Here is a 24,934-nt window from a genome sequence, read left to right on the forward strand (position 1 = left end):
TGAAAATGATTTTTCTCACTAGTAAGTTTGAAAAAGTTATAATTCATCTTTTCCCTAGGCCCACACCTCTATGCCCTGTGACGCCCCCTAGCTGCACCCTGAAAAAAGGCAGTGAAGAAGAGGAGGTTCTGACTCTTGAAGGGAGAGAGAGGCATAACTGGCGGGGTCACTCCCTGATGTCCTTTCATGTCTCTGTGTCCCCAGGGTGTCTGAGAGGAGCGGAGCTTCATGGAGCACGGACCACCCAACATGACTGGGGCCCCCACCACTGAATATCCAGGGTATGGTTCTGACAATTCAACAGAGAATACTGAGAGTTCATCTGGAGGCCTTGACTTTGATGACTGGATGCGGATCCTCATTCTGCTCCTTGCCCCGCTCGGGCTGCTGGGGAACGGCGCCGTCCTGTGGCTCCTGGGCTTCCGCGTCCAGAGGACCCCCTTCTCCGTCTACATCCTCAACCTGGCGATGGCCGACGCGCTCTTCCTTTGTAGCGCCTTTCTGTTCAGTATACATGCATTTTGGGGATATATTTTTAATCTTTTAACGCTGAAAATACTGAGCTTCCTCACGTTCATGTCCTACAATGCGGGCCTGAGCCTCCTGGCGGCGATCAGCACCGAGCGCTGTCTCTCGGCGCTCTTCCCGCTCTGGTACCGGTGTCACCGCCCCAAGCACACGTCGGCCGCGGTCTGCGCCGGGATCTGGGCTCTGGCCGGGATGATCGGGTTAGTGCCTTTTGTCTTTTGGGACTATTTATCTATGCCATGTACCAACTTAGTCATCTTTCAGTTTGTGTATTTCCTCCTGCTCACGTGCGTGCTGTGCGTGTCCAGCCTGACGCTGCTGCTGAAGGTGCAGTGCAGCTCCCAGCGCCAGCGGCCCCCCAGGCTCTACCTCCTGGTCCTGCTCGCGGTCCTCGCGTTCCTGCTGTGCGGCCTGCCCCTGGGGATCTGGGCTGTCCTGTTTTTATATTTCCACATAGATCTCATTCCTCATTGGCTCTATGAACCCCTGGCCTGTGTGAACAGCAGCGTGAACCCCCTCATTTACTTCTTCGTGGGCAGACTCGGGCACAAGCGGAGGGAGCCGCTCAGGCTGGTGCTCCAGAGGGCCCTCAGGGACTAGCAGGAGTCAGGAGGCCGGACAACCAACACCCCCCACACCGGCAGCCAGGAGACCTCATTCTGAGCCTAAGAATAAGATTCTCAGATACAGCATCTCTTGAAATGAGCCCCCTGCCCCAGGCTCGGTAGCTCCCCCCTCCCTGGGAGGAAAATCAGAATTTTCCTGCTGTTATTTATGTGAACGCCTAAAACATAAACTCTAGGCAATGAACCTTTATTAGGTGCCTATTGTATACCAGGCAGCTGGAATTGTTCTAGGTCCTTTAAAGGATCTCATTTAATCCTCACAATACACCTGGGAGGTATGTGGTCTGCAGATATCCATTTTACACTTGAGGAAACTGAGGCAGGCAGAGGTTCAATGACTTGCTTAGGCTTCCAAAACAAGTAAGTATCTGAGACTGGCTTGGAACTCAGATCTTCCTAATTCTGGGCCCAATCTGGGTATTTTGGAGCTCCATAGCTTGCTGGAGGCTCCTTTACCTAGGGACTGATGTCCAGGGGCTCCTGTGTCAATCAACAGTCGAGAGGAAGATTTCCACAACAAATAGTCACTGTTCAACCTCCATTTGATTTCTCTAGGGATAATGACTTTACTTCTGTTCTTTCAAATCCCATATTTGATCTGGTCTACATACAGAATAGAGTGATCACATGATATTTCTAAAGTTTTATTATTTATATAATCCATCTTTGTGTTAAAACATCCACCCTGCATTTCTAATATATAAAACCCACTTAGTTATAAATTATATTTTTGTTATAACTAAGTGAGTTTTATATATTGTTATAATTTTTAGCTAATATTTTATATTTTTGCCTTCATACTCATTAGTCAAATTAGTCAATATCTTTCTTCCCCTGTTTTTACTCTTTATGGTTTAGGCATCCATATCATATTTATTTCTTAATAGGAGGCTGGTAGAAACTCAACTTTAACTATTTTTCAAACAATTTATCTAATATTAGAATTAGCTAATTTTAAATGTTGGATAAGATTCACTTATAAATCATCTATAGCAAGTGGTTTTTTTCCTCAAAGCTCATTTATGGCCTGTTCAATTTCTTTTTCTAAAATAGCTCTGTTCAAAGCACCCTATACCAAGATAAGTTTAAAATGGGTTCATGATTTAGACATAAACCATGAAACCATAAGCAAATTATGAAAACAACAAATAGTCTACTTCTGATCTGAATCTGTGGAGAAAGGAGGAATTTATGGCAAGAAGAACTAGAAAGCATTATGAAAGGGAAAATAGATAATTTTGATTACATTAAATTTAAAAGGTTTTATAAAGATACACCCAATAAATGCAAGTTTAGAAGGGAAGCAGAAAGATGGGGAAATAATTTTACAGCCAGTGTTTCTGATAAAAGCCTCATTTCTAATATATATAGAGAGAATTGGCTCAAATTTGTAAGGATACTAGCCATCAGAGGCAGCTATGTGGCACAGTGGATAGAGTCCCAGCCCTGAAGTCAAGAGGACCTGAGTTCAAATCTGGCCTCAGACATTTAACACTTCCTAGCTAGGTGACAAAGGAAAAGCCCCTTGACCCCAACTGCCTCAAGAAAAAATAAAAAATAAGCGATTCTCTCCATCAGTGGAAAGCAGCTGACTGGGTTGTGTTATCTGAATTGATGGAGTGTTGTTGTTCTATCAGAAGTGATGAGCAGGCTGGAAAGATTTGCATGAACTGCTACTGGGCAAAGTGAGCAGGACCAAGACAACATTGTGCACAGTAACAACAAATTATATGATGACCTGCCTCTCTTCAATAATGAGATGAACCAAATCAGTTCTATTTGTTCAATAATGAATAGACCCAGCTACACCCAGTGAAAAAACTCTGGGAAATGACTGTGAACCACTACATAGCATTTCTAATCCCTCGTTTTTTGTCTGCTTGAATTTTTTATTTCCTTTACAGGTTAATTGTATATTATTTCAAAGTCCAATTCTTCTTGTGCAGCAAAATAACTCTATGGGATAAGTATACATATATTGGATTTAACATATACTTTAACATATTTAACATGTATTGGTCTACCTGCCATCTATTGGAGGGGGCAGGGGGAAGGAAGGGAAAAATTGCAACAAAAGGTTTTGCAATTGTCAATGCTGAAAAATTACCCATGCATATATCTTGTAAATAAAAACTATAATAAACAAAGAAAAAATAATATGCAAAAAAAAAAAAACAAAAAAAATTATATGATGATCCATTGTGATGGACTTATCTCTTTTGAACTGTGACAAGGAAATGCCAATAGACTTGTGATAGAAATTACCATCTGCATCCAGAGACAGATGGAGACTAGGGTCTGGATTAAAGTATAGTATTTCCACATTTTTGTTGTTTTGTTTGCTTTTTTCCATTTCTCACATTTTTTTCTGCTTCTGACCTGTCCTTTCTCATGCAGCATGATGAAAATGGAAGTATGTTTGGAGGAACTGCACATGTTGAACCTGTATCAAATGGTTTCCTATTTGAAGAATGGGAGGTAGAGGGAGAAAAATTTGGAACACAAAAATTTGGATGTACAGGGGTGAATATTAAGAACTGTTTGGGGAAAAATACTATTTAAAAAATTAAAGGTAAAAAAAAGTATACATACATACACACACATACATAAAATGTGTGTATGTAGCTGTTCTATTTCTACTTCTAGGCAACTTATATTTTTGTAAATATGCTTCCATTTCACTTAAACTGCTAAATATATTGACATATAATTGGACAAAATAACTCCATATAATTGATTTTGTTTCATCTTCATTAATGGTAGCTTAACACTTTTCACTTTTAATATTAGTGATCTGGTTTCCTTCTCTATTTTTTAATATCAAAGTTGTCAGTTATTTATCTAATTTATTGACTTTTTCCTTAAAATCAACTTCCTGTTTTATTTCTTAATTAAATACTACTAAATTCATTTTTTTATTTTTTAGGATTTTCAATTTAGTGGTCACTATGAGTTTTTCAATTTGTTCTTTTTCCAGTTTAAATGAATACCCGGTCACTATGAGTTTTTCAATTTGTTCTTTTTCCAGTTTAAATGAATACCCAATTTCTTGGTCTGCTCTTTCTGGATTTTATTGATGCAAGTATGTAAGGATATAAATTTGCTTTGCTTGTATGCCATAGGCTTTGACATGTTGTCTCATTATTGGTATTTTCTTTAATCAAGTTATATTTTCTTTGATTTCTTTTTTAACCCACTCATTCTTTAAGAATAGGTGGTTTCCCTGTCAGATTGGCTAAGATGACAGGAACAAATAATGATGAGTGCTGGAGGGGATGTGGGAAAACTGGGACACTGATACATTGTTGGTGGAGTTGTGAAAGAATCCAGCCATTCTGGAGAGCAATCTGGAACTATGCCCAAAAAGTTATCAAACTGTGCATACCCTTTGACCCAGCATTGCTGTTATTGGGATTATATCCCAAAGAAATACTAAAGAGCAGAAAGGGACCTGTATGTGCCAAAATGTTTGTGGCAGCTCTTTTTGTTGTACCTAGAAACTGGAAGTTGAATGGATGTCCATCAATTGGAGAATGGTTGGGCAAATTATGGTTGAAGGTTATGGAATATTATTGCTCTGTAAGAAATGACCAGCAGGAGGAATACAGAGAGGCTTAGAGAGACTTACATCAACTGATGCTGAGTGAAATGAATAGAACCAGAAGATCTCTGTACACTTCAATGCTGTATAAAGATGTATTCTGATGGAAGTAGATATCTTCAACATAAAGAACATCCAATTCACTTCCAGTTGATCAATGATGGACAGAAACAACTACACCCAGAGAAGAAACACCGGGAAGTGAATGTAAATTGTTAGCACTACTGTCTATCTACCCAGGTTACTTATACCTTCAGAATCTAATACTTAATGTGCAACAAGAAAATGGTATTTACACACATATATTGTATCTAGGTTATATTGTAACACATGTAAAATGTATGGGATTGCCTGTCATCGGGGGGAGGGAATGGAGGGAAGGGGGGGATAATTTGGAAAAATGAATACAAGGGATAATATTATAAAAACAATTACTCATGCATATATACTGTGGGGAAAAAATTCTAAATAAAAAAAAAAGAATAGGTGGTTTCATTTTTTTTTTTTTTTTGAGGCTGGAGTTAAGTGACTTGCCCAGGGTCACACAGCTAGGAAGTGTTAAGGTCTGAACCCAGATTTGAACTCGGGTCCTCCTGAATTCAAGGCTGGTGCTCTATCCACTGCGCCACCTAGCTGCCCCAGGTGGTTTCATTTTTACAGTTAAAGGTTCTGATAAAGGCCTCATTTCCAAAATATAGAGAGAATTAACTCTAATTTATAAGAAATCAACCCATTCTCCAATTGATAAATGATCAAAGGATATGAACAGACAATTTTGAGATGATGAGATTGAAACTATTTCCATTCATATGAAAGTGTTCTAAATCACTATTGATCAGAGAAATGCAAATTAAAACAATTCTGAAGTACTACTATACACCTGTCACATTGGCTAAGATGACAGGAAAAAATAAGGATGAATGTTGGAGGGGATGCAGGAAAACTGGGACACTGATGCATTGTTGGTGGAGTTGTGAAAGAATCCAGCCATTCTAGAGAGCAATCTGGAATTATGCCCAAAAAGTTATCAAACTGTGCATACCCTTTGACCCAGCAGTGCTACTACTGGGCTTATATCCCAAAGAAATACTAAAGAGGGGAAAGGGACCTGTATGTGCCAAAATGTTTGTGGCAGCTCTTTTTGTAGTGGCTAGAAACTGGAAAATGAATGGATGCCCATCAATTGGAGAATGGTTGGGTAAATTATGGTATATGAATGTTATGGAATATTATTGTCCTGTAAGAAATGACCAGCGGGATGAATACAGAGAGTCTTGGAGAGACTTACTGTATGTTAAGTGACTTGCTTACAGTCACACAGCTAGGAAGTGTTAAATGTCTGAGGCCAGATTTGAACTCAGATCTTCCTGACTTTAGGGCTGGTGCTATATTTGCTATGCCACCTAACTGTCCCTTCTTGGGGAGGTTATAGCTACATATTCAGCAGACTGATTTCAAGTTCAATAATTATTGACAGAGGAGGGATTATTAAAGGTTCTAGGTGCAAAGGGACACAGTTTGGAAGAATTATTTCATTTTGGGAATTCAGGTGGGTTATTCTGAGTGTGAAATTGGCTTTGAGCAGAAAAAGACTGTGAACTACTAGATAAATGAATTGTTAGTGGTTGAGTGAACTGAGATATTGGGAAAACTGACAGGCACATAAACTTGAGAGATCTGATGGCTGTGCTGGTTTGTCTGTTGTGTCGAGTTATTTGACACTGGATTAGATTATGGTATGTAGTCCAGAGACTACTTTGTGAAAGTGCATAGGATTACACTGAGACATCCATCCAGGATGTTGTCATGTCTGCTGATTTGTACCATTAGGAACTATGATATAAGGCCTATTATAGACTTTTCCTGTGGACTGTTAAGTTCAGTTGGAGGTACATCATGGATATGCAAAGATATGGGAGTATTACCACTCTGAATAATAGAGTGAATTTTCCATAATGGCATTGAATCTGGGAGTGTGTTGAGAAAGGTCAGATGCACCTTTCAAAGTCCAAGGTGCTTTGGACAGTCCAACCCCATTACATCTCCATGGAACTTGAGCTTGCACTGTCTGTGGCTCAAGTTGAAATAATTCACCATTGGACTAACCTGACTACCTTGGGGGTGCCCATCACTGATGCAGTGAGGTAGTCTTACTTCCATTCATCCCATTTCCTTCCCTTCCATGATAATTATATTTTGTCCGAGTTGGGAGAATTCATGGGATTTTGTAGACCAACAATGCCAGAATCATCCAAAAATTCAAGTGTCCTTTCCTATAAAGATACTATAAAGGTACTGTCTGGTAATAGAACAGAAGGACAGGCACCGGGGTGATTAGGATCCTGTACCACACCCATGGACAGAACTTGAGGGAGCTCAGGACGTTGCTGTCCAAGGTCCTGTAAAACCCGAAGATCAGTTCGGTGGCTTCTTTGGGCGATCCGGGGTGTGCTCCATAAACGGTCCTAGACCTTCGTGAAGAGGATTCATCTCTTCTGTCCAAGCATGGTCCTTAGCCGCCTATTTCTGCGGGCGCAAGGGACGTCCCAGCATGTTCTCCCTGCCCAGCCCTCTTTGATAGCAAGCCGCTGCTGCCTCCCAGGATTGGGGGAAGAGATGAGAGGATTGGACTGGGTTGCCTCGTTGGCAGCAGCAGCAGCAGCAGCAGCAGGTAGAAGGAGATGGGTCCGTGGGTGGGCCGATCCTCTGCCTAGTTGACAATTTCTCAGCCTCCCTGCCTCTTCCCCTGGTGCCTCCGTTCACACTTCAGCAACCCCCAATTACTTATCCCCACCAGAGCTCTCTCTAATTCTTCTTTCTCAGCAGGATCTAAACCACTGTCCATTTTTAAAAGAGGTGCTGGGTTATGGTATATGAATGTTGTGGAATATTATTGTTCTGTAAGAAATGACCAACTGGAGGAATACAGAGAGGCTTGGAGAGACTTACATCAACTGATGCTGAGTGAAACGAGTAGAACTAGGGGATAATTATACACTTCAACAATGATACTGTATGAGGATGTATTCTGATGGAAGTGAATATCTTCAACATAGAGAAGAGCTAATCCAATTCCAATTGATCAATGATGGACAGAATCAGCTACACCCAGAAAAGGAACACTGGGAAATGAGTGTAAACTGAGAGCATTGGTTTTGTTTTGTTTTGTTTTGTTTCTCTTCCCAGATTATTTTTACCTTGCAAATACAATCCTTCCTTTGCCACAACAACAAAATGTGGTTCTGCACATATATATTGTACCTAGGATATACTATAAGATATTTAATATGTATGGGAATGCCTGCCATCTAGGAGAGGGGGTGGAGGGAAGGAGGGGAAAAACTCGGAACAGAAGGGAGTGCAAGGGATAATGTTGTAAAAAAAAAAAATTACCTATGCATATGTACTGTCAAAGAAAATGTTATAATTATAAAAATTAATAATAAAAAAATAAAAATAAAGTTGTTAAAAATAATAATAATAAAGTTCATTGTTTTAGTCAGGGAAGGAACTTTAGACCACAGCTGAAGCCAGCTCAAATAGTTCAGGAGAGTTGATTGTTAAATTTTCAGTATGAGGACTTCTACTTTAGATAGCAAATGAAATAAATCAGTATTTGATTTTTTTGTTGATTGTCTAGACTTAAGAAAGTGATGTAAACAAAAAATAATAAATTTGGAAGTGTGTTGAATATATAAAAAAAAGAGGTGCTGGGAAACTGCTGGAGTTTGTTTTTCCACCAAGAATTCAACAACCTCCTGTGTAATAAGGGCACATGGTTTAATATCTCCATGACTCAGTTTATTTATCTGTAAAATGGAAGGATTGTCTAGAGTTTCTCTAACGCACAGTCCATTCCAGAATTCTGTGGTCCCATGAATGTATCCAGATTCTCTCACATTGGAAAGCATCCTAAAATCTGTCTCCATGAGCACAGAAATCTTACAGAGCTGTCAAACACACAGCCCCACGGCCTAGGGCTGAATGTTACAAGCCAGATTAAATTGTGATTGGGAAATGTTTAACAAAATAAACTTTTAAAGTCATAGATAATGTTAATTTCTTTTCTAAGTCAATGTATGATGCTCAAGCCCCTGTTTCTATTTGAGTTTGATGTATTTTAAGGATCATGGGACCCTGGGAAGGGTGGAGGCCAATGGTGAGGGATGGGAAGCTTCCATTCAAATACAAGTCTCTTCTGCCCTCTGGGTTGTATTGCTTCTTCAAATGTTTTTAATCATGTTTAAGTAAAATTGATCCTGTGATCTCTGCATTCCTAGGCTGCATCTCCCCATGGGACTTAAAGTGCCTTTGCTTTTTTTAATAACAAAGATTTTTTTTTTAAATTGAAGCAAATCACCAAGATTGAGTTGGATCTTTCTAGAACCAGAAGGGTCATTTAATCTGGGAAGTGGATTTTTCTCTCTGTACCTCTAAGTGGTGAAGAGAGAAGCCAGGGAGGGCTCATTAGCACTTAATGGATATTCAGAGTTGAAAAATCTCACTGCTGAAATCCTAAAATATCTGTAGGATAATTACTTCCAGAAAAGAATCTTGGGCAAAAGTTCTGCCTGAACTAGCATTGTGGTGGTTGTTGGACAATTGTCTTTTTAATGTGGAGAAAAACAAGAATTTTCAGAACATATTACAAAAAAAAAAAAAAAAAGACAATTGTATATGGCAAATCTACTATGTATAATTTGCTATTCCTTTGAAATATACAACAAAATTATCACATAATTATCACATATTCTTTTTTCCTCCCTTTCTACAGTAGCAGTAACTAATATTAGACCCAAATAGGTATATACACATATACATATATGCATGTGTATGTATGTGCATACATGCAACACATACATATATATAATTCTATATGTGCTTCTATTTGTCAGTTTTTCCTCGTAATACAGACAACATCTTCTTATGTCTTTTAGAGTTAATTTGGGTATAAATAATAGTCAACACAACTTATACACTCAAAGTTTTTCTTAAAACAATATTATTGTTATTGTATATAGTGTTCTTTTGGTTCACTTGGTTCATTTCACTCTTCCTTATTCCATGCAAGTCTTGCACCACCCATCGAGGAGCCAACTAGGGACTTCACCCACAGGCCCCTTTAGCTAAATCTCTCATTATAAAAGAGCCAAGCTGGAGTCCTCTCTTTGCAGAGGGTCTAAACATGCCAGCACCATGCCTGGCAACAAGGATGCTCTGCCCACTGGAATCCTGTTTCTGGTGCCCTCTTATCTCTACCTTCACCTTTTACTAACTAGTCTTTAACCTTACTTCCAAACCCCATAATAAACCTCTTTTATCAATCTGGGTTTGGGGGCCTGTAAATTTCTTTACAGGGGACTCTGCACTGCTACTAGACCTCATTTGACTCTCTCTCCTTGCACCAAATCCAAAGAGGTTGCAGGGGAGCTCTATTTGAGTCTCTGCACCTCAAACCTGCCACTGGACCTCAATTTCATTTGGGTACCTCAAATCTAGACCTCATCAACCAAACAACAACAAAAAAAGTTATCTTGGACTCTTCATTCCCACTTCATAGATTTCAAACTATCTCCAAGTCTCCTTGCTTCTACCCCCATGACATCACTAATTTATAACTCCATCTCTTCCTTCAGACAGTGACAGAGATCAGTCCCCCGGAACCCAAATTTGTTTTTCTGTGAGACAAATCTACACACATCACTCTGTAATTTCCATCAACTCCAAGATTTTTTTTTCATGACCAGACTCCAATATGAACTGCCCCATTTCAGATTAACAGCTATTCCTAACTCAACCAGAACATGCTTTCCAGCTTTATCATTCACCCCTCCTCTCTACACTCACCCCAGCACAGCCAGAATTGCTTCTTGCATCATTTGTCAATAAAGAGAAGGTGAAACTACAGCAATAAGCAATCTAGACATCAGCAGTTAGTCATGTTCTGTAATGGTCAATCACCTGGTTTGGTAAGGAGAAATCTTTCCTGATATTCCTTTCCTAGAGGAAATTACCCTACAAATGACTTAGGATACCAGGAAGGAGATATTTCAACTCTGAGTGTCCATTAAATGTCAATCAGATCCCTTTGTGGCTTCCTTGAAGTAACTATTTACCTCTTAAGTGCCACAGAGAGGTGTGATCCACTTCGAAGAATGAAGGACTTTTTCCAGTATAGAATGATGTAACACAATCTTTGGTGTTTGTTACAATATTTTTCCTTGTTCTCCAATCAGATTTTCCTGTAAAAACACAGATTTAGGTCATCTTTACTATTAAAAATGAAAAATGTCCATGGGAAGATGCAGTCTAAAAAGGCAGATATCACAGAAGAAATTTTACTTAACATATACTTAACATTATCAAACATTAAATTATATATATATATATATATATATATATATATATATATATATATATATAATGCAATCCAGAGAAGAGAAAAGATTTGTATTTGAATCCATAAATTATCATGACAGCTCCCCTTCCATCATTAATGTTCTCCACAGACTCCAGGCCCCATGGAGTCCACATATTGACATAGAAAAATAGAAAAATAATATTTTATATATACATATATATATGCAGTATGTATATGTGTGTGTTTTAAAATTTTTGCTAGACATTTCCAAATAACAATTTATTCTGGTTTGGATCATGCAGCCGTGAGCCCAGCACCTATGTGTTTGAAATCATTGTAAGATTCCTGTGCTCCAGAGTATTTCCTCATGTGGAAGAATATGGATACATTCATGGGATCATATAATTTTGGCCTGCATTGTGCTTTAAGTTGTGTGTTTATATAAGTGCATTATTACACAGTCATTTATCGATATATGTTTTGTGATTATATAGCTATATATGTATATATCTATTTTCACAAATGTCTATAGGTTTCTTCATTACTATAACTTTAAAATCTAAGGCTCCTTTCAATCAAAGTCTCACTCCAATATCCATCTGTATTCTAGAGAAAAATTCACTCTTAAACCTCCATGGAAATCTGAAGCAAGAGGAAAACATACAATTTCTCTTTCAGAAAAGTTCTGTGAGAGCTAGAAAGACAATTGATGAATTAGGTGACCCACAGGGAATTTTTCATCCATAAATTTCAGGAAGCTTGAGATGTAAGGATAATGGAAAGAACCAGTGGACTACGGATAATGGACCACACCATTCTCACAGTAATTTCTATTAGGCTCTAGTAAACACACTGATATTTAGAGAGAATGAAAGCCTTTATCAGAGAAATACTATTTAGGAAACTTCATTGGACTTGAAAACTTTGGAGAGTTCATCACGTGAGGTCAGTGTTTGGAAATCCCCAGCATTCCTGCCTGAAAACAAAGAGAAAATCTTTTTTTGGCTAGGTCTATGGGAGAAGAGGAATGGTAATATAAGGCCAAGAAAAGTCTACTTTATTTTTATAATATTTATATTATTAGAGGTCTACTATGTGCCAAGCACTGTGCTCATTACTTTCAGATATTATCCTCATTCAAGTCTTGTCAAGTCTGGGAGTCTGGCCCAAATTGAGGAACAAGACGTTTGTCTCTGAACCTCATTTAATCAAGAAGAGTTCTAAGCTATGTCTCTGATTCTGTGATTGAAATGTCCCCTTCATCAATGACTTCATGGGCCATGGCTGGTGAAGGGAATCCCTTTTCCAATGAGCAGAAAGTGGGAAATATTAGCTGATAGCTAGATGATGCTGAAGGCCTGGAGTCAGAAAGAGCTTCAGATCTGACCTATAGCATGTGTGTTACCCTGGGCAAGTCACTTTAATTCTACTTGTCTCATTTTCCTCAGTTGTGAAATAAGGTTAATAATAGCACTGAAATTGCACTGTTGGGAAGATCTAATGTGCTAATATTTGTACGCTCCTTAGCATGGGGCCAGGGCACATCATGAGCACTATACAAATGCTTATTCTCTTTCTTATTTCCAATTTTGAATAAGGGTCTCCCATCCTGTAGGTTTTCTATGTTGGCGGCTTGGTTTTAGCAATGTGTCAATCACATCACTAAGCATGGGAGGGGCTTAGGTCACAGACAATAAGTATTAGTGATTAATGAGATCATGCTTTGGTGACTGGTTGATGCTCACCATCATGTCCATCACATAAGCAATGACAAGAGCACCTCAGAATGCTGTGTCACTCTTCTCTTCCTGAACCAGCTGAATCATGGGACCTGAAACTACTGAGAAGAGAGGGAGGTCATTGTCACCAGAGGATGCTGGGAGGCGGGATAACCTCTCCTAGTCAGGATATTCTGGAGGAGACTGTGAGTGTGTATAGGAATGTGTAATTGCATGTCTGTGTCTATTGTGTGATAGATACATTTGTGTGTTTTGTGTGTGTGTTAACTCTGTGGAGTGTGTGACATGTATATAGTGTTGTGTTATGTGATATTTGTGGAGGCAGGAAACCAAGAAATTTGCTGTCTAAGTACTAGGGAGAACTGAAGGCTGGGATGTCAGGTATGAATTGGAAACGAGCAGAGAGGAAACTCTGGAGTCATCTTGGCCTCTTCATTTTCACTAACTCCATGTATTCAAACTATTTCTGAGCCTTGTTTCTTCCTGCAGGACATCCCTAACTTACATCCCATCTCTCCCCTCAGAGACAATCACAGCCCTCAGGACCCAAATCTGTTTTACTACCAGACTTCTGCACATATCACTCTCCAGTTTCAGCAGGCTCCACTGGTTCCCTCTCATCACCAAGATCCAATATGAACTTCCCCATTTGGGATGAACAGTCATTGCTAACTAATCCAGAACCATCTTTCCAGCTTTATCAGGCTGCCCTCCTCTCTACACTCACACCAGCACAGCCAGAATTGCCTCTTGTTGGTTCCCATCATATCTAGCTCGCTCTTTCAGCTGAGCATTTGTGGGGCTGTCCCCAATGTTTGGAATGCAGTCTCTCCCCACTCCCTCCCTCAGAATCCCTCATGTACTTAAAGGCTCAGTGATCCTTCAATTCCTGCTTCCTTCCACCCCACTGTTGTCTTTTACTTAGTTTCAACATAAAACTACAAGTAGTGCTAACCTAAAATAGGCCTTTGTGGAGTATTCTGGGCACTGTATTGAAAGAAAGTTGTCCTTAATTATGAGAGAATGCTGAGAGTGGTGTTTCATACTCACCATAAGGGATTGACTTGAATTGATTGGAAGCAGGTCAAGAGAGATCCTCTAGGAGGGTGGTAAAAGATAGAGATAAAATGTCTCCCTCAAGCCCTTCAAGTTGTAAACTCATTAGAAATCCTGACTCTGGAAGTCCTTAGACTCCCAAGGCTTGTAGCCCTAGCGGTCCCTAAGAGCAGACTTCCCCCAGAAGAGAATTCCCTCTCCTGATCTCAGCTGATGTCCCATCTCCTCTGAATCAAAAAGGTCACCTCCTCTAGATCTTTCTCTGGTACATTCTCCTCTGTGAAACTTCTCTGGTTCCTGTTGGCTTTTGCTTAGACAAATAACACACCTGCTACTCACTGTTTCTGCTGGTCTTTGTATGCACAGGTCATGTCCCGATGGCCTATCTACTGTCTTTAGATGTGGAGTTGACCTCAGATTTTATCTGGCCTTCCACCTATGAGCCATGTCTATATATTTACACAACTCGCACATTTCTAGAGCCCATATATACATTTTTCTGAACATACTATAGAATTGGATATAATAAAATATGCATATAAATATGTATGCATATTTTATGATACCCAATTCTATAGTAAGCTCTTTGAAGATAGAAACTATTTTGTTTTGTCACTTTATCATCAGCAGTTAGCAGACTTTATGGCTCTTAGTAGGAGTTCCATAAAATACTTCTTGTGTGTTGGACCTTCATTTGCCTGGAGTAAAGTGCAGCACATATATATATCATATTATTATAGCTATGTGTGCAAATATGTACATAAACATGCTCTCATGTGAATATACATCTGTATTATGTTTTGTGTTATGAATATTTTGTAGTGTGGTGATGCATATGGAAGCCTCTTAAAAATAATTTCTTAATAATTGAAATAATACTTATAAACAATTATAGCTGAATGAAAATGAAGATAATTTTCTTCCCTCCAAGATCACAGAACCTGTCATAAATAAAAAAGTATACACCTACATGATTATAAATATTTATATTATATGCTTACATATATGAATTCTTATATGTTCATATATATATCAGTTTATATTACATATATGTAAATTTTGTGAATAAATAATATAGATAAATGTATATCTGTCTTTATAAGTGTATATACATTCCTCTTCCTTATTATAATTTTTAAAATCCAGAGCTCTTGCCAGTCCAAACTTCACTCTAATAGAAACCTGAAGTCTAAGAAAATAGGAGGCTCTTAAATCTTGATGGAAAGTTGAGGCAACCAGAGATTACATAATTTCTCTTTCAGAAAAGTTCCATGAGATCTAGGAAAGAGCCCCATTGGCACTTGTTATAGGAACTACAACCATATTTGTAGGAACTATGCTGTTATGGAATAACTGTAATGGAAAAGATCAGTGCATTTGGGGATAATGGGCATACTAGTCTAACAATAATTCCTTTTTTGCCCTACTGGGCAGATTGATGTTTAAAGGGAATCAAAGTTTTTACCAGAGAAAGGACCATTCAGGAAGCTTTATCTGCACTTGAAGGCTGTTGGGAGTTCATCTCCTGAGGTTTATATTTGTGAATTCCCCACCCTCTGTGCCTGAAAGCAAATAGAAAATCATTTGGCTAGCATTATGGGATTGGGAGAAGAGGGAGTGGAATATAAGGGTAAGAAAGGAATTGCCCTTGATCTGGTTCCTTTCCCATCTCTAAAGCCCCTGACTCTGACCAAGAGATTCCTGAGGTTCCAGCATCAGCATCAGGACCAAGCAGAGGGGTCATCGGGACCCTGGAGAGGGAAAAGGCTGATTCTCAATGTGTAGCTTTTCTTTGTAATTATTTGTGATCCTTGCATCTACTAAAGAATTTTCTGTGAGTTTAATTCTTTCTTTATATATTTTCATTGATCTGTGCACAGCTGGAAAATGGGTCAGTCATGGAAATGGGGGTTGCAGAAGTTTCTGCTGCTATATTCTAATGTTTTTTTTTCTCCTGGGAGCATGTCTTCAGATATACTGCAAACAGGGAGAATTTGGTTTGGAGTGTTTCAAAAGTCCCTTCACTTGAGGGTGTGAAAGTTCTGGATCTCAAATCTCCAGGTCCAGGGTCTGGCTCAGGGTGAGTGAACCTTATATATCCTTGATTTTTTTTCTCTTAAGAGCATGTCTTTAGACATATTATAATATGGGCCCAGACTAGAAGGGAGAATTTAGTTTGGAGTATTTCAAAAGTCCCTAAACTTGAGGGTGTGAAAGTTCTTGTTCTAAATTCTCCAAGCCCAGGCTCTGGCTCAGGGTGAGTGATAAACCCCATATCTCCTTGATTTTTCCCCTAGTCTAAATCTGGATTCACAGATTCACCATTTCAATAAGGGTGCCGAAGAACATAATTTGTCACCAAAGACAGGCTAAACCCAAAGCCTTATCCAGACTTATTCATGTTCTGTGCTGGTCAGTGGCCCGTTAGACCATAAAGTGAGCACCTGCTGCAGCATCTCCTCCCCTCTGCCTACTCTCCCTGGATGTCTGCTACCTCAGGGTAGGACACTATTTCAAAAGAACAAAAGTTTATTACAGTTTGGCACAGAAAATCAGTCAAAGGATTATTGCATTTTCTTCCCTCCTTTCTAGGCGTGGAGGACTATGGGTCTGAAGCACGGTATATTATTGGATTTAATTCCTAAATTGGTTAATTGTGCTCATGTGGGGATTAAAATTGTCCAACCTACAAAAAGAAACCGATGCAGAGCTCTGAGCCAACATTACTTCCTTATAGTCTTCATGGTCCTTTCTAAAGGAAAGAGCTTCAACTATTCAACTCTTCCTCTTGGGGGATAGATGTAAATATTTATTATTCCCTTTGTACATTTAAAGACCTATTAGATTCTCTAATATGCTACCATTGCGATATTTTCAACCCAATTAATTTTATTTCCGAATAGTGGCAATAACTAAACTTATTGTGCACAAGTTCTATTATTTTTTTGTTGGCTTATGTTACCAAAAAAAAAAAAAAAAAAAAAAAGTCAATGATATGCCCAACTTCCCATTACTGTTTCCTTAATTCTTTGAGTTACCCAAAGATCCCTACATAATTGCTTTCAATTTTCTAAATTACTAGTCCATTAGCAGGACTCTCTAAATCAGAGGAATGAGATGATCATTTTTCTCTGAATCAATTAATTAGCTTGTATTTTATGAAACATATTTTATACTCTTAAAATAACTGGGGAAGGAAGATATGCAGTGGTTATCAAAGGAGCATTGTTTTAAAATTATTCTTAAATTTTTTATTTCAGTGGGATTAAGACCTTAAGTGAAATTTCCTTTTTAAGACTCCAAAACCTTTTCTTTCAAACCTTTAATGTGCACTGAAAATGCATAGACTGTTTCTAATTGGCCTAAGTAACTGATATAAACTGCAATATTACCATTACATTCCACCTACTTTCCTTGCTTTCTTATTTCAAAACAAGTTTCCCTTGTCCTGAGAGCACATTGGGATTCACCTTCAATAGGGAGTCCCAATCAGGACTTGCTCAGTGCCCTCAGTGAATTATATTAAATTGTTTAAAAGCAATAATAACAGAAGGCAAAATGAACTCCAATTCTATCTTCCTATTGTTTATTCTTCTCTGAAAATGACCTAACTTTGCCTTATTCTGCTTCTATGAATGAAAATTTCTTCCTACCACAAACTTATCCCAAAATTAAGTAAAGTTTTTATGGATACCTTTATTCTACTTTAAAATTAAATCTAATTTCACACATTGATACACCAAAATTTCTGACTTGGAGATTGGTTAGCTGAAACTTTTTCAAGCTTAACAAATGGGTTGCAAAACTATTTAAGCTCACAAGATTTTTAATCGAATTTCTGCTATACCATTTCCTAAGTTTTTCCTCTTGAATTCCTGTTTTGTTCATTCCTCCTGAAGATATCCAATGCTAAATGAAGTAGTTCTCAAAAGGTAAACTTCAGAGTCAAATCTATCTCTAGTTATTTTAATGATCCCTTTTAAAGAATGACTGATCTGTGAATTTTGTTGTGACTATATTTTATTAACCTTTAGGCTTTTATAGTACCCCCATATGTTCATCCTAATAATTTACAAAGAGATCCAAAGTTCAATTCAGAAATTTAAAAAAAAATTGTTCTTTTTTTATAACTTGGTTTCTAATCAACTCTTTTTTAGAGGGATTTTAATTTTCAATTTATTTCTGAATCTCTTTTATCTTAATCTCTCCAACAAGGCAAGTATGGGAAGAAAGAAAGAGAAATTTGTCTTTTTTCAAAGAGTTTTTTTTTTCTAAACTTCATTGTTTTGCAGTCACACCAAAAGAAAAGACATGGTTAAAACACCTATTAGTTTGGAGTTAGCACAAAAAAGGAACCAAACAAAATCTTTATTGACCATTTTCTTAAAGATATTTCTAATTGTAGAAAATCCCTTTCCGTCTGAAATAATCCACTATTCAAAAACTTAGTTCCATCATTTACCAAACAGACATACACAGAATATGTAACAAGACCTAACTTTCAATCATACCTGAACTTTTCCTATTTTTCTTTTTCTTTTTTTTTCCCCTGAGGCTGGGGTTAAGTGACTTGCCCAGAGTCACACAGCTGGGAAATGTTAAGTGTCTGAGACCAGATTTGAACTCGGGTCCTCCTGAATTCAGAGCTGGTGCTCTATCCACTGGGCCACCTCGCTGCCCCTTCCTATTTTTCTTTAGGAGATTTTGAAGTCAATATCTTATCTGTCTCCTAGAGAAAGTATAGAACTGCTGAACATCTTGTAGTTGAAGTTTTGTTGTCAGCCTGAGAGAATTCTTCTGTTCCCTAATTATGCTAATTCTTTTCAATCTAATAATAATGTAATTGAGTACAATACAAAATGGTGTTATTCTTATTTGCCAATTGGGTTCACCATTTAAAGTGTATCTTCTATTTATTTCCTAATAGATAGAAGAGCTGGTTAGATTTCCATTTGTCAGAATTTTTGCCAAATGACAAACCACAGGAATAAAAATTGAGAATGAGAAAGAATTGAACAATATCAACACTTCATTTGTTCAAAGGTGATCTTGAGAGATTGTTCAATAAATTCCATATCTTTCTAAGTAGTTAAAAGTTCTACACTTTGGAAAGAACAATCCACTCCACCCTTTTTAAATTCTCCAATCAAACTTTTCAGAACTTTTCAGAGATTATCATACTGACAAGGAAAACCAAGGGAAAGAGAACCTCTAGTTAGATCCATATGACATGAGCAAATAAACTTGCAATCTACAGCTCATGTTTCTGGGGTTTAATACACAGAACTTATCATCACTATCACTTTGTAATCCTCTGAAATGGATTACTATTGATAGAAACACAGTAGGCATCCAAATGGATTATTTATCACACTTTTTTATTTTTTATGAGTGTGTGGTTTGGCAAATCCAATTAAAAAATACTCAGAGACATCTCAAGTGAAGAATAGAAGTGTTTATTAGAATTTTAGAATCTCATGAGAAGCAGATGGTCCACTAACTGTAATCATAGAGAGTGGTCAATTTCCACAGAGACTGAAGGGTGTTATAGACACAAACACAAAAAATCCATGGCACCCTCCTTTCCCTCATCAACCAGTTCTCACTTCCCTGCTTAGTGGCATGAATTTACCAAATTCCAGTCAGGTCCCTATGGTCAGTTTTACTGTTTGAAGGTGTGTTTTCCAAGCTTATGGTGGTCAGTTTCATAAGGTATACAACTATTTGCTTGAGCCATTATGAGCATCCTATTTCATTTTCCCAAACCCCTCAGATAATACTGAAACCAAGTTATAGGTTCAATTTACCTTAGTTAATAATGTTATAAGAAACTATATAATCCCCCACAATAAGGAGATTTGTTCTAATCCATTAAGCTAGAATAACCAAGGAGACTCAGTTTACCTCAAGCTTTCTCCATCAACAAATAAAGATTAGCCAGTTCATAGACCTTTCAGAATAGCTCCAGGCCATTAAATAGTTAGATTCTTCTCTAAGCAGGTAAGTAAAGATCCAGGAGATCACCTCAGATATTTCTACTAGAAGAGCAAGTCTTTTATTTTCCTTCCTAGAGCCTTAATGATGAATAGACCTTTGAAATTAGGGATGAAATTACCAAGTGATTATTCTGAGAAGTCCTCGGTTTCCAGTTACATTCATGGGGGACAGGATACTAGACCCCCCCTTACTCAAACTGACTCCTTGGAAGCATCTCCTTATAAAAACATTAAGCCTTTATTCAGTCCTTGAAAGAAGAGGTCCAAGCACATCAACTTGACAGTGCAGTATGGTGTGTGGCACATGGGAGAAACAGAGAATAAATTACAGAGCAGAAGAAATGTGGGTACATGCCCCCTTCTGTTGATTTTTAAATTCATTGGGTAGACTGAAAAGGACACAATTATTGTTTAATGGTCAATAATTTTGTCTACTTCCTGGGGGGTTAAGTGACTTCCTGAAATTTAGAACTGAATTCTGACCTACTTTACCCTCTAGTCTCTGAGGAATCTTCACTGATCCCATTCACTTTGAGTTTAAAAAATTGCTTTTCTGTGGGGCAGCATATACAACAATATAATTATGTATAAAGAAAAGTTATTGATAAATATTTTAAAATGTAAACAAATAATTGGATAGATGAATTTTTGAATTGATCAAAGAGTAAAGACACACAAAAAATGCATGCATACATCCATGAAATGAATAAACAATTGTCCATTGTTTTAAATTAAGTGGTTCAGCCCACCCTTAAGACTGTCCACATAGATTTCTGAAGCAAGACAAACCCCCATGTGCTAAAGAAAGAGAAGAGAGAAGGAAGCAAAGGGTGAATTTGAATGCTGTCAGAGAAGAAAAGTGAGACAAGTGCACCCCCAGTCTTCTCCAAAAGATTCATTTCTATACCTGTCTGTCACACCATGACAATAGGAAGAGGCAAGGGGGAAAACGAAAGCAGCTTTTTTTGCTGGCCTACTGGGGTCTTAGGCACTGTGTTAAGCACACCACAAAGCTGTCCCATTTGCTCTTCTAAAGATCTTTGTGAAGTTCCTGCTAGTTTTGGTCTCATTTTGCAGTTTGGAACCAGAGGGAGAAAAATGTTTAAATAATGTGTCCAGGGCTACACAGCCAATGTGAGTAACTGGAGACAATTTCTGGGTAATTAATATATATTTTTAAAATTATGGCTAATAAATAAAACATTGCTATCAGGACCTTGGCTGGAAGCCAAAGATGCCTCTGGAGAGTATTGAATTTTTAAAAGCCTTTAGAAAGGGGGCTGTGACAGAGGGTGGAAACCAGCAATCCCTGAGGGGATGGCCCAGGAGCTGCACAAGAGCCTCTTCTCCACCTGCTGAGGGCATGAGGAGCTTTAGGTTTCTGGGCAAAGACATCCATCCCTCCCCAGCCAATGAACCATGACCAGTGTTTGCGTAAGAACGATATCCATATAAACTGCTCTTTCGGGGTGGAAAATCACGTGCTCCGAGGATTTGAGCCAATTCATGCATCAGCAAAGTCCTTCAGAGACTGACTGAATATCCTACAAGGGAGGGTATTCTGAAGGAGGAAATAGGAAGGGAAAGTCTTAATCCTGATTGGATACTTAGTTATTAATATCCGTGAAATAATGATTTGTCTCCCTAGTAAGTTCTGAGACAAGATTATAATTCTTCTTTTCCCTAGGTCCACATCTCCCTGTGACACCCCCTAGCAGCACCCTGAAAAAAGGCAGTGAGGAAGAGGAGGGAGAGAGAGGCATAACTGGCGGGGCACTCCCTGATGTCCTTTCATGTCTCTGTGTCCCCAGGTGTCTGAGAGGAGCGGGGCTTCGTGGAGCACGGACCACCCAACATGACTGGGGGCCCCACAACTGAATATCCAGGATATTATTTTGAGAATTTAACGGAAAATAGTGAAAATGAGAGTTCATGTGGAAGCCTTGACGTTGATAACTGGATGCAGATCCTCATTCTGCTCCTTGCCCCGCTCGGGCTGCTGGGGAACGGCGCCGTCCTGTGGCTCCTGGGCTTCCGCGTCCGGAGGACCCCCTTCTCCGTCTACATCCTCAACCTGGCGGCGGCCGACGCGCTCTTCCTTTGTAGCGCCTTTCTGATCAGTATAGATGCATTTTTTGGATCTATTTTTGATCATTTAGCAAAGATAATACTGCGCTTCCTCAGATTCATATCTTACACGGCGGGCCTGAGCCTCCTGGCGGCGATCAGCACCGAGCGCTGTCTCTCGGCGCTCTTCCCCGTCTGGTACCGCTGTCACTGCCCCAAGCGCACGGCGGCCTCGGTCTGCGCTGTCCTCTGGACTCTGGCCGGGATGCTCAGGGCAATATATTTTTTCCGTGATTTGGAATTCCGCCGCATCTTCTACGCCGTGTATTTCCTCCTGCTCACGTGCGTGCTGTGCGCGTCCAGCCTGACGCTGCTGCTGAGGGTCCGGTGCGGCTCCCGGCGCCCGCGGCCCCCCAGGCTCTCCCTGCTGGTCCTGCTCACGGTCCTGGTGTTCCTGCTGTGCGGCCTGCCCTGGGGGGTCGGGGATGTCGTGTATTTTCACCTCCACATAGACTTCATCCCTTATTGGCTCTATGACCTCCTGGCCTGTGTGAACAGCAGCGTGAACCCCCTCATTTACTTCTTCGTGGGCAGACTCGGGCACAAGCGGAGGGAGCCGCTCAGGCTGGTGCTCCAGAGGGCCCTCGGGGACGAGCAGGAGTCAGGAAGCGGGACAACCGACCCCCCGCAGCCTAGCCAGGAGACTACACTCTGAGCCTAAGAAGATGCTCAGACACAGCAGCCCTTGAAATGAGCTCCCTGCCCCAGACTCGATAGCAGCTCCCCCTCCCTGGGAGGAAAATCAGGATTTCTCTGCTATTATTTATGTGAACGCCTAAAATGTAAACTCTAGGCAATGAACCTTTATTAGGTGCCTATTGTATACCAGGCAGCTGGATATCCAAAAAGGACAGAACTCCAGGTCCTGGAATGGGAACGATCAGATCTAGTCTGAGAAACTGAGCTGTGTAACCCTGCACAAGTCACTCAACTCTGCTTTTGTTTCCTCATCTGTAAAATGAACTATCAAAAGAAATGGCAAAGTTCTACAATATCTTTGCTCAGAAAACCCCAGTTGGGGTCGGATAATCACTTTATTTCTTCTGAACTTTCAAATCCCATATTTGATCTAGTCTAGACAGAGAATACGGTGATCACATGATATCTCTAAAGTTTTATTATTTATATAATCCATCTTTACATGAAAACATCCTCCCTGCCTTTCTAATGTATAAAACCCACTTAGTTATAAATTATATTTTTGTAATATATTATGATTTTTAGCTAATATTTTATTTAGTATTTTTGCCTCCAGACTCATTAGTCAAATTAGTCAATATCTTTCTTCCCCTGTTTTTACTCTTTATAGGTTAGGCATCCATATCATATTTATTTTTTAATAGGAGGTTGGTAGAAACCCAACTTTGACTATTTTTCAAACAATTTATCTAATATTAGAATTAGCTAATTTTAAATGTTGGATAAAATTCACTTATAAATCATCTATAGCAAGTGGTTGTTTTTTTTCCCTCAAATCTCATTCATGACCTGTTCAATTTCTTTTTCTAAAATAGGTCTGTTCAAAGCACCCTATACCAAGATAAGCTTAAAATGGGTTCATGGTTTAGACATAAACCATGAAACCATAAGCAAATTATGAAAACAACAAATAGTCTACTTCTGATCTGAATCTGTGGAGAAAGGAGGAATTTATGGCAAGAAGAACTAGAAAGGATTATGAAAGGCAAAAATGGATAATTTTGATTACATTAAATTAAAAAGGTTTTTATAAAAATACACCCAATAAATGCAAGTTTAGAAGGGAAGCAGAAAGAAGGGGAAATAATTTTATAGCCAGTGTTTCTCATAAAAGCCTCATTTCTAACATATATGGAGAGAATTGGCTCAAATTTGTAAGAATATAAGCCATCCTCCCCTTGATAAATGATCAAAGGATATCAACACACAATTTTCAAATGAAATAATTAAGGCTATTTCTAATGATGTGAAAGAATATTCTGAATCACTATTGATTGGAGAAATGCAAATTAAACCAACTCTTACATACCATTTCTGATTGGATAAGATGACAAGAAAAGATAGTGATGAATGTTGGAGGGGATGTGGGAGGACTGGGACATTGGTACAGTGTTGATGGAACTGTGAAATGGTCCAACCATTTTGGAGAGCAGTTTAGAGCTATGCTCATGTATGCCCTTTGATCCAGCAATATCTCTACTGGGTCTGTATCCTTTGGAGGTCATGGAGGGGGGAAGGAGACCCATAGGTACAGAAGTCTTTGTATCTGCCCTTTTTGTAGTGGCAATGAGCTGGTATATGAATGTGATGGAGTGTGGTTATTCTGTCAGAAGTGGTGAGCAGGCTGGAAAGACTTACATGGACCACTACTGGGTAAAATGAGTAGAACCAAGACACCATTGTGCACCGTAAATAAAACAAAATTATGGGATAATCCATTGTCATGGACTTAGCTCTTTTGAAGTGTGTTGATTCAAGGAAATTCCAATGGACTTGTGATGGAAACTGCCATGTGCATCAAGAGACAGAATTATGGATGCTAGGTCTAGATTAAAGTATAGTATTTTCACATATTTGCTGTGATTTTTGTTTGCTTTTTTTTTCTCTCACATTTTTTTTTTCTCCCTCTTGACCTGGATTTTCTCATGTAGCATGATGAATATGGAAGTATGTTTGGAGAAACTGCACATGTTAAACCTGCATGGGCTGGCTTCCTATTTGGGGAATAAAGGGAGAGGGAGAAAATTTTGAAACACAGTGTTTACAGGGATTAATATTAAGAACTATCTTTGCATGTATTGGAAAAAAATGAAATACCTATTTTAAAAAATTATGAGGTAAAAATATTTATACATACATAGACACATACATATATAAAGTGTGTGTATATAGCTATTCTATTTCTACTTTTAATCTAGGCA

General features: G+C 38.8%; 2 protein-coding genes across 2 annotated transcripts; both read left to right on the forward strand.

Annotated features, from left to right (window-relative positions):
- Nucleotides 1-122: 122 nt before the first annotated feature.
- LOC141547752 (mas-related G-protein coupled receptor member X1-like) lies at nucleotides 123-1,128 on the forward strand. Its single transcript, XM_074276278.1, has one exon. The coding sequence runs from the start codon at nucleotides 229-231 to the stop codon at nucleotides 1,126-1,128; it is 900 nt and encodes a 299-aa protein (XP_074132379.1). The 5' UTR covers nucleotides 123-228.
- A 20,561-nt stretch (nucleotides 1,129-21,689) lies between these two features.
- On the forward strand, nucleotides 21,690-22,689 carry LOC141547983 (mas-related G-protein coupled receptor member X1-like). The gene has a single exon (XM_074276708.1). The coding sequence runs from the start codon at nucleotides 21,763-21,765 to the stop codon at nucleotides 22,687-22,689; it is 927 nt and encodes a 308-aa protein (XP_074132809.1). The 5' UTR covers nucleotides 21,690-21,762.
- The last annotated feature ends 2,245 nt before the right edge of the window (nucleotides 22,690-24,934 follow it).

The sequence above is a fragment of the Sminthopsis crassicaudata genome, chromosome 6 (genome assembly GCF_048593235.1).
Source record: "Sminthopsis crassicaudata isolate SCR6 chromosome 6, ASM4859323v1, whole genome shotgun sequence".
Taxonomy (NCBI): domain Eukaryota; kingdom Metazoa; phylum Chordata; class Mammalia; order Dasyuromorphia; family Dasyuridae; genus Sminthopsis; species Sminthopsis crassicaudata.

Coding starts and splice junctions, on each gene's coding strand:
- LOC141547752 (XM_074276278.1), top strand. CDS start 229: ATGGAGCACGGACCACCCAACATGACTGGGGCCCCCACCACTGAATAT.
- LOC141547983 (XM_074276708.1), top strand. CDS start 21,763: ATGACTGGGGGCCCCACAACTGAATATCCAGGATATTATTTTGAGAAT.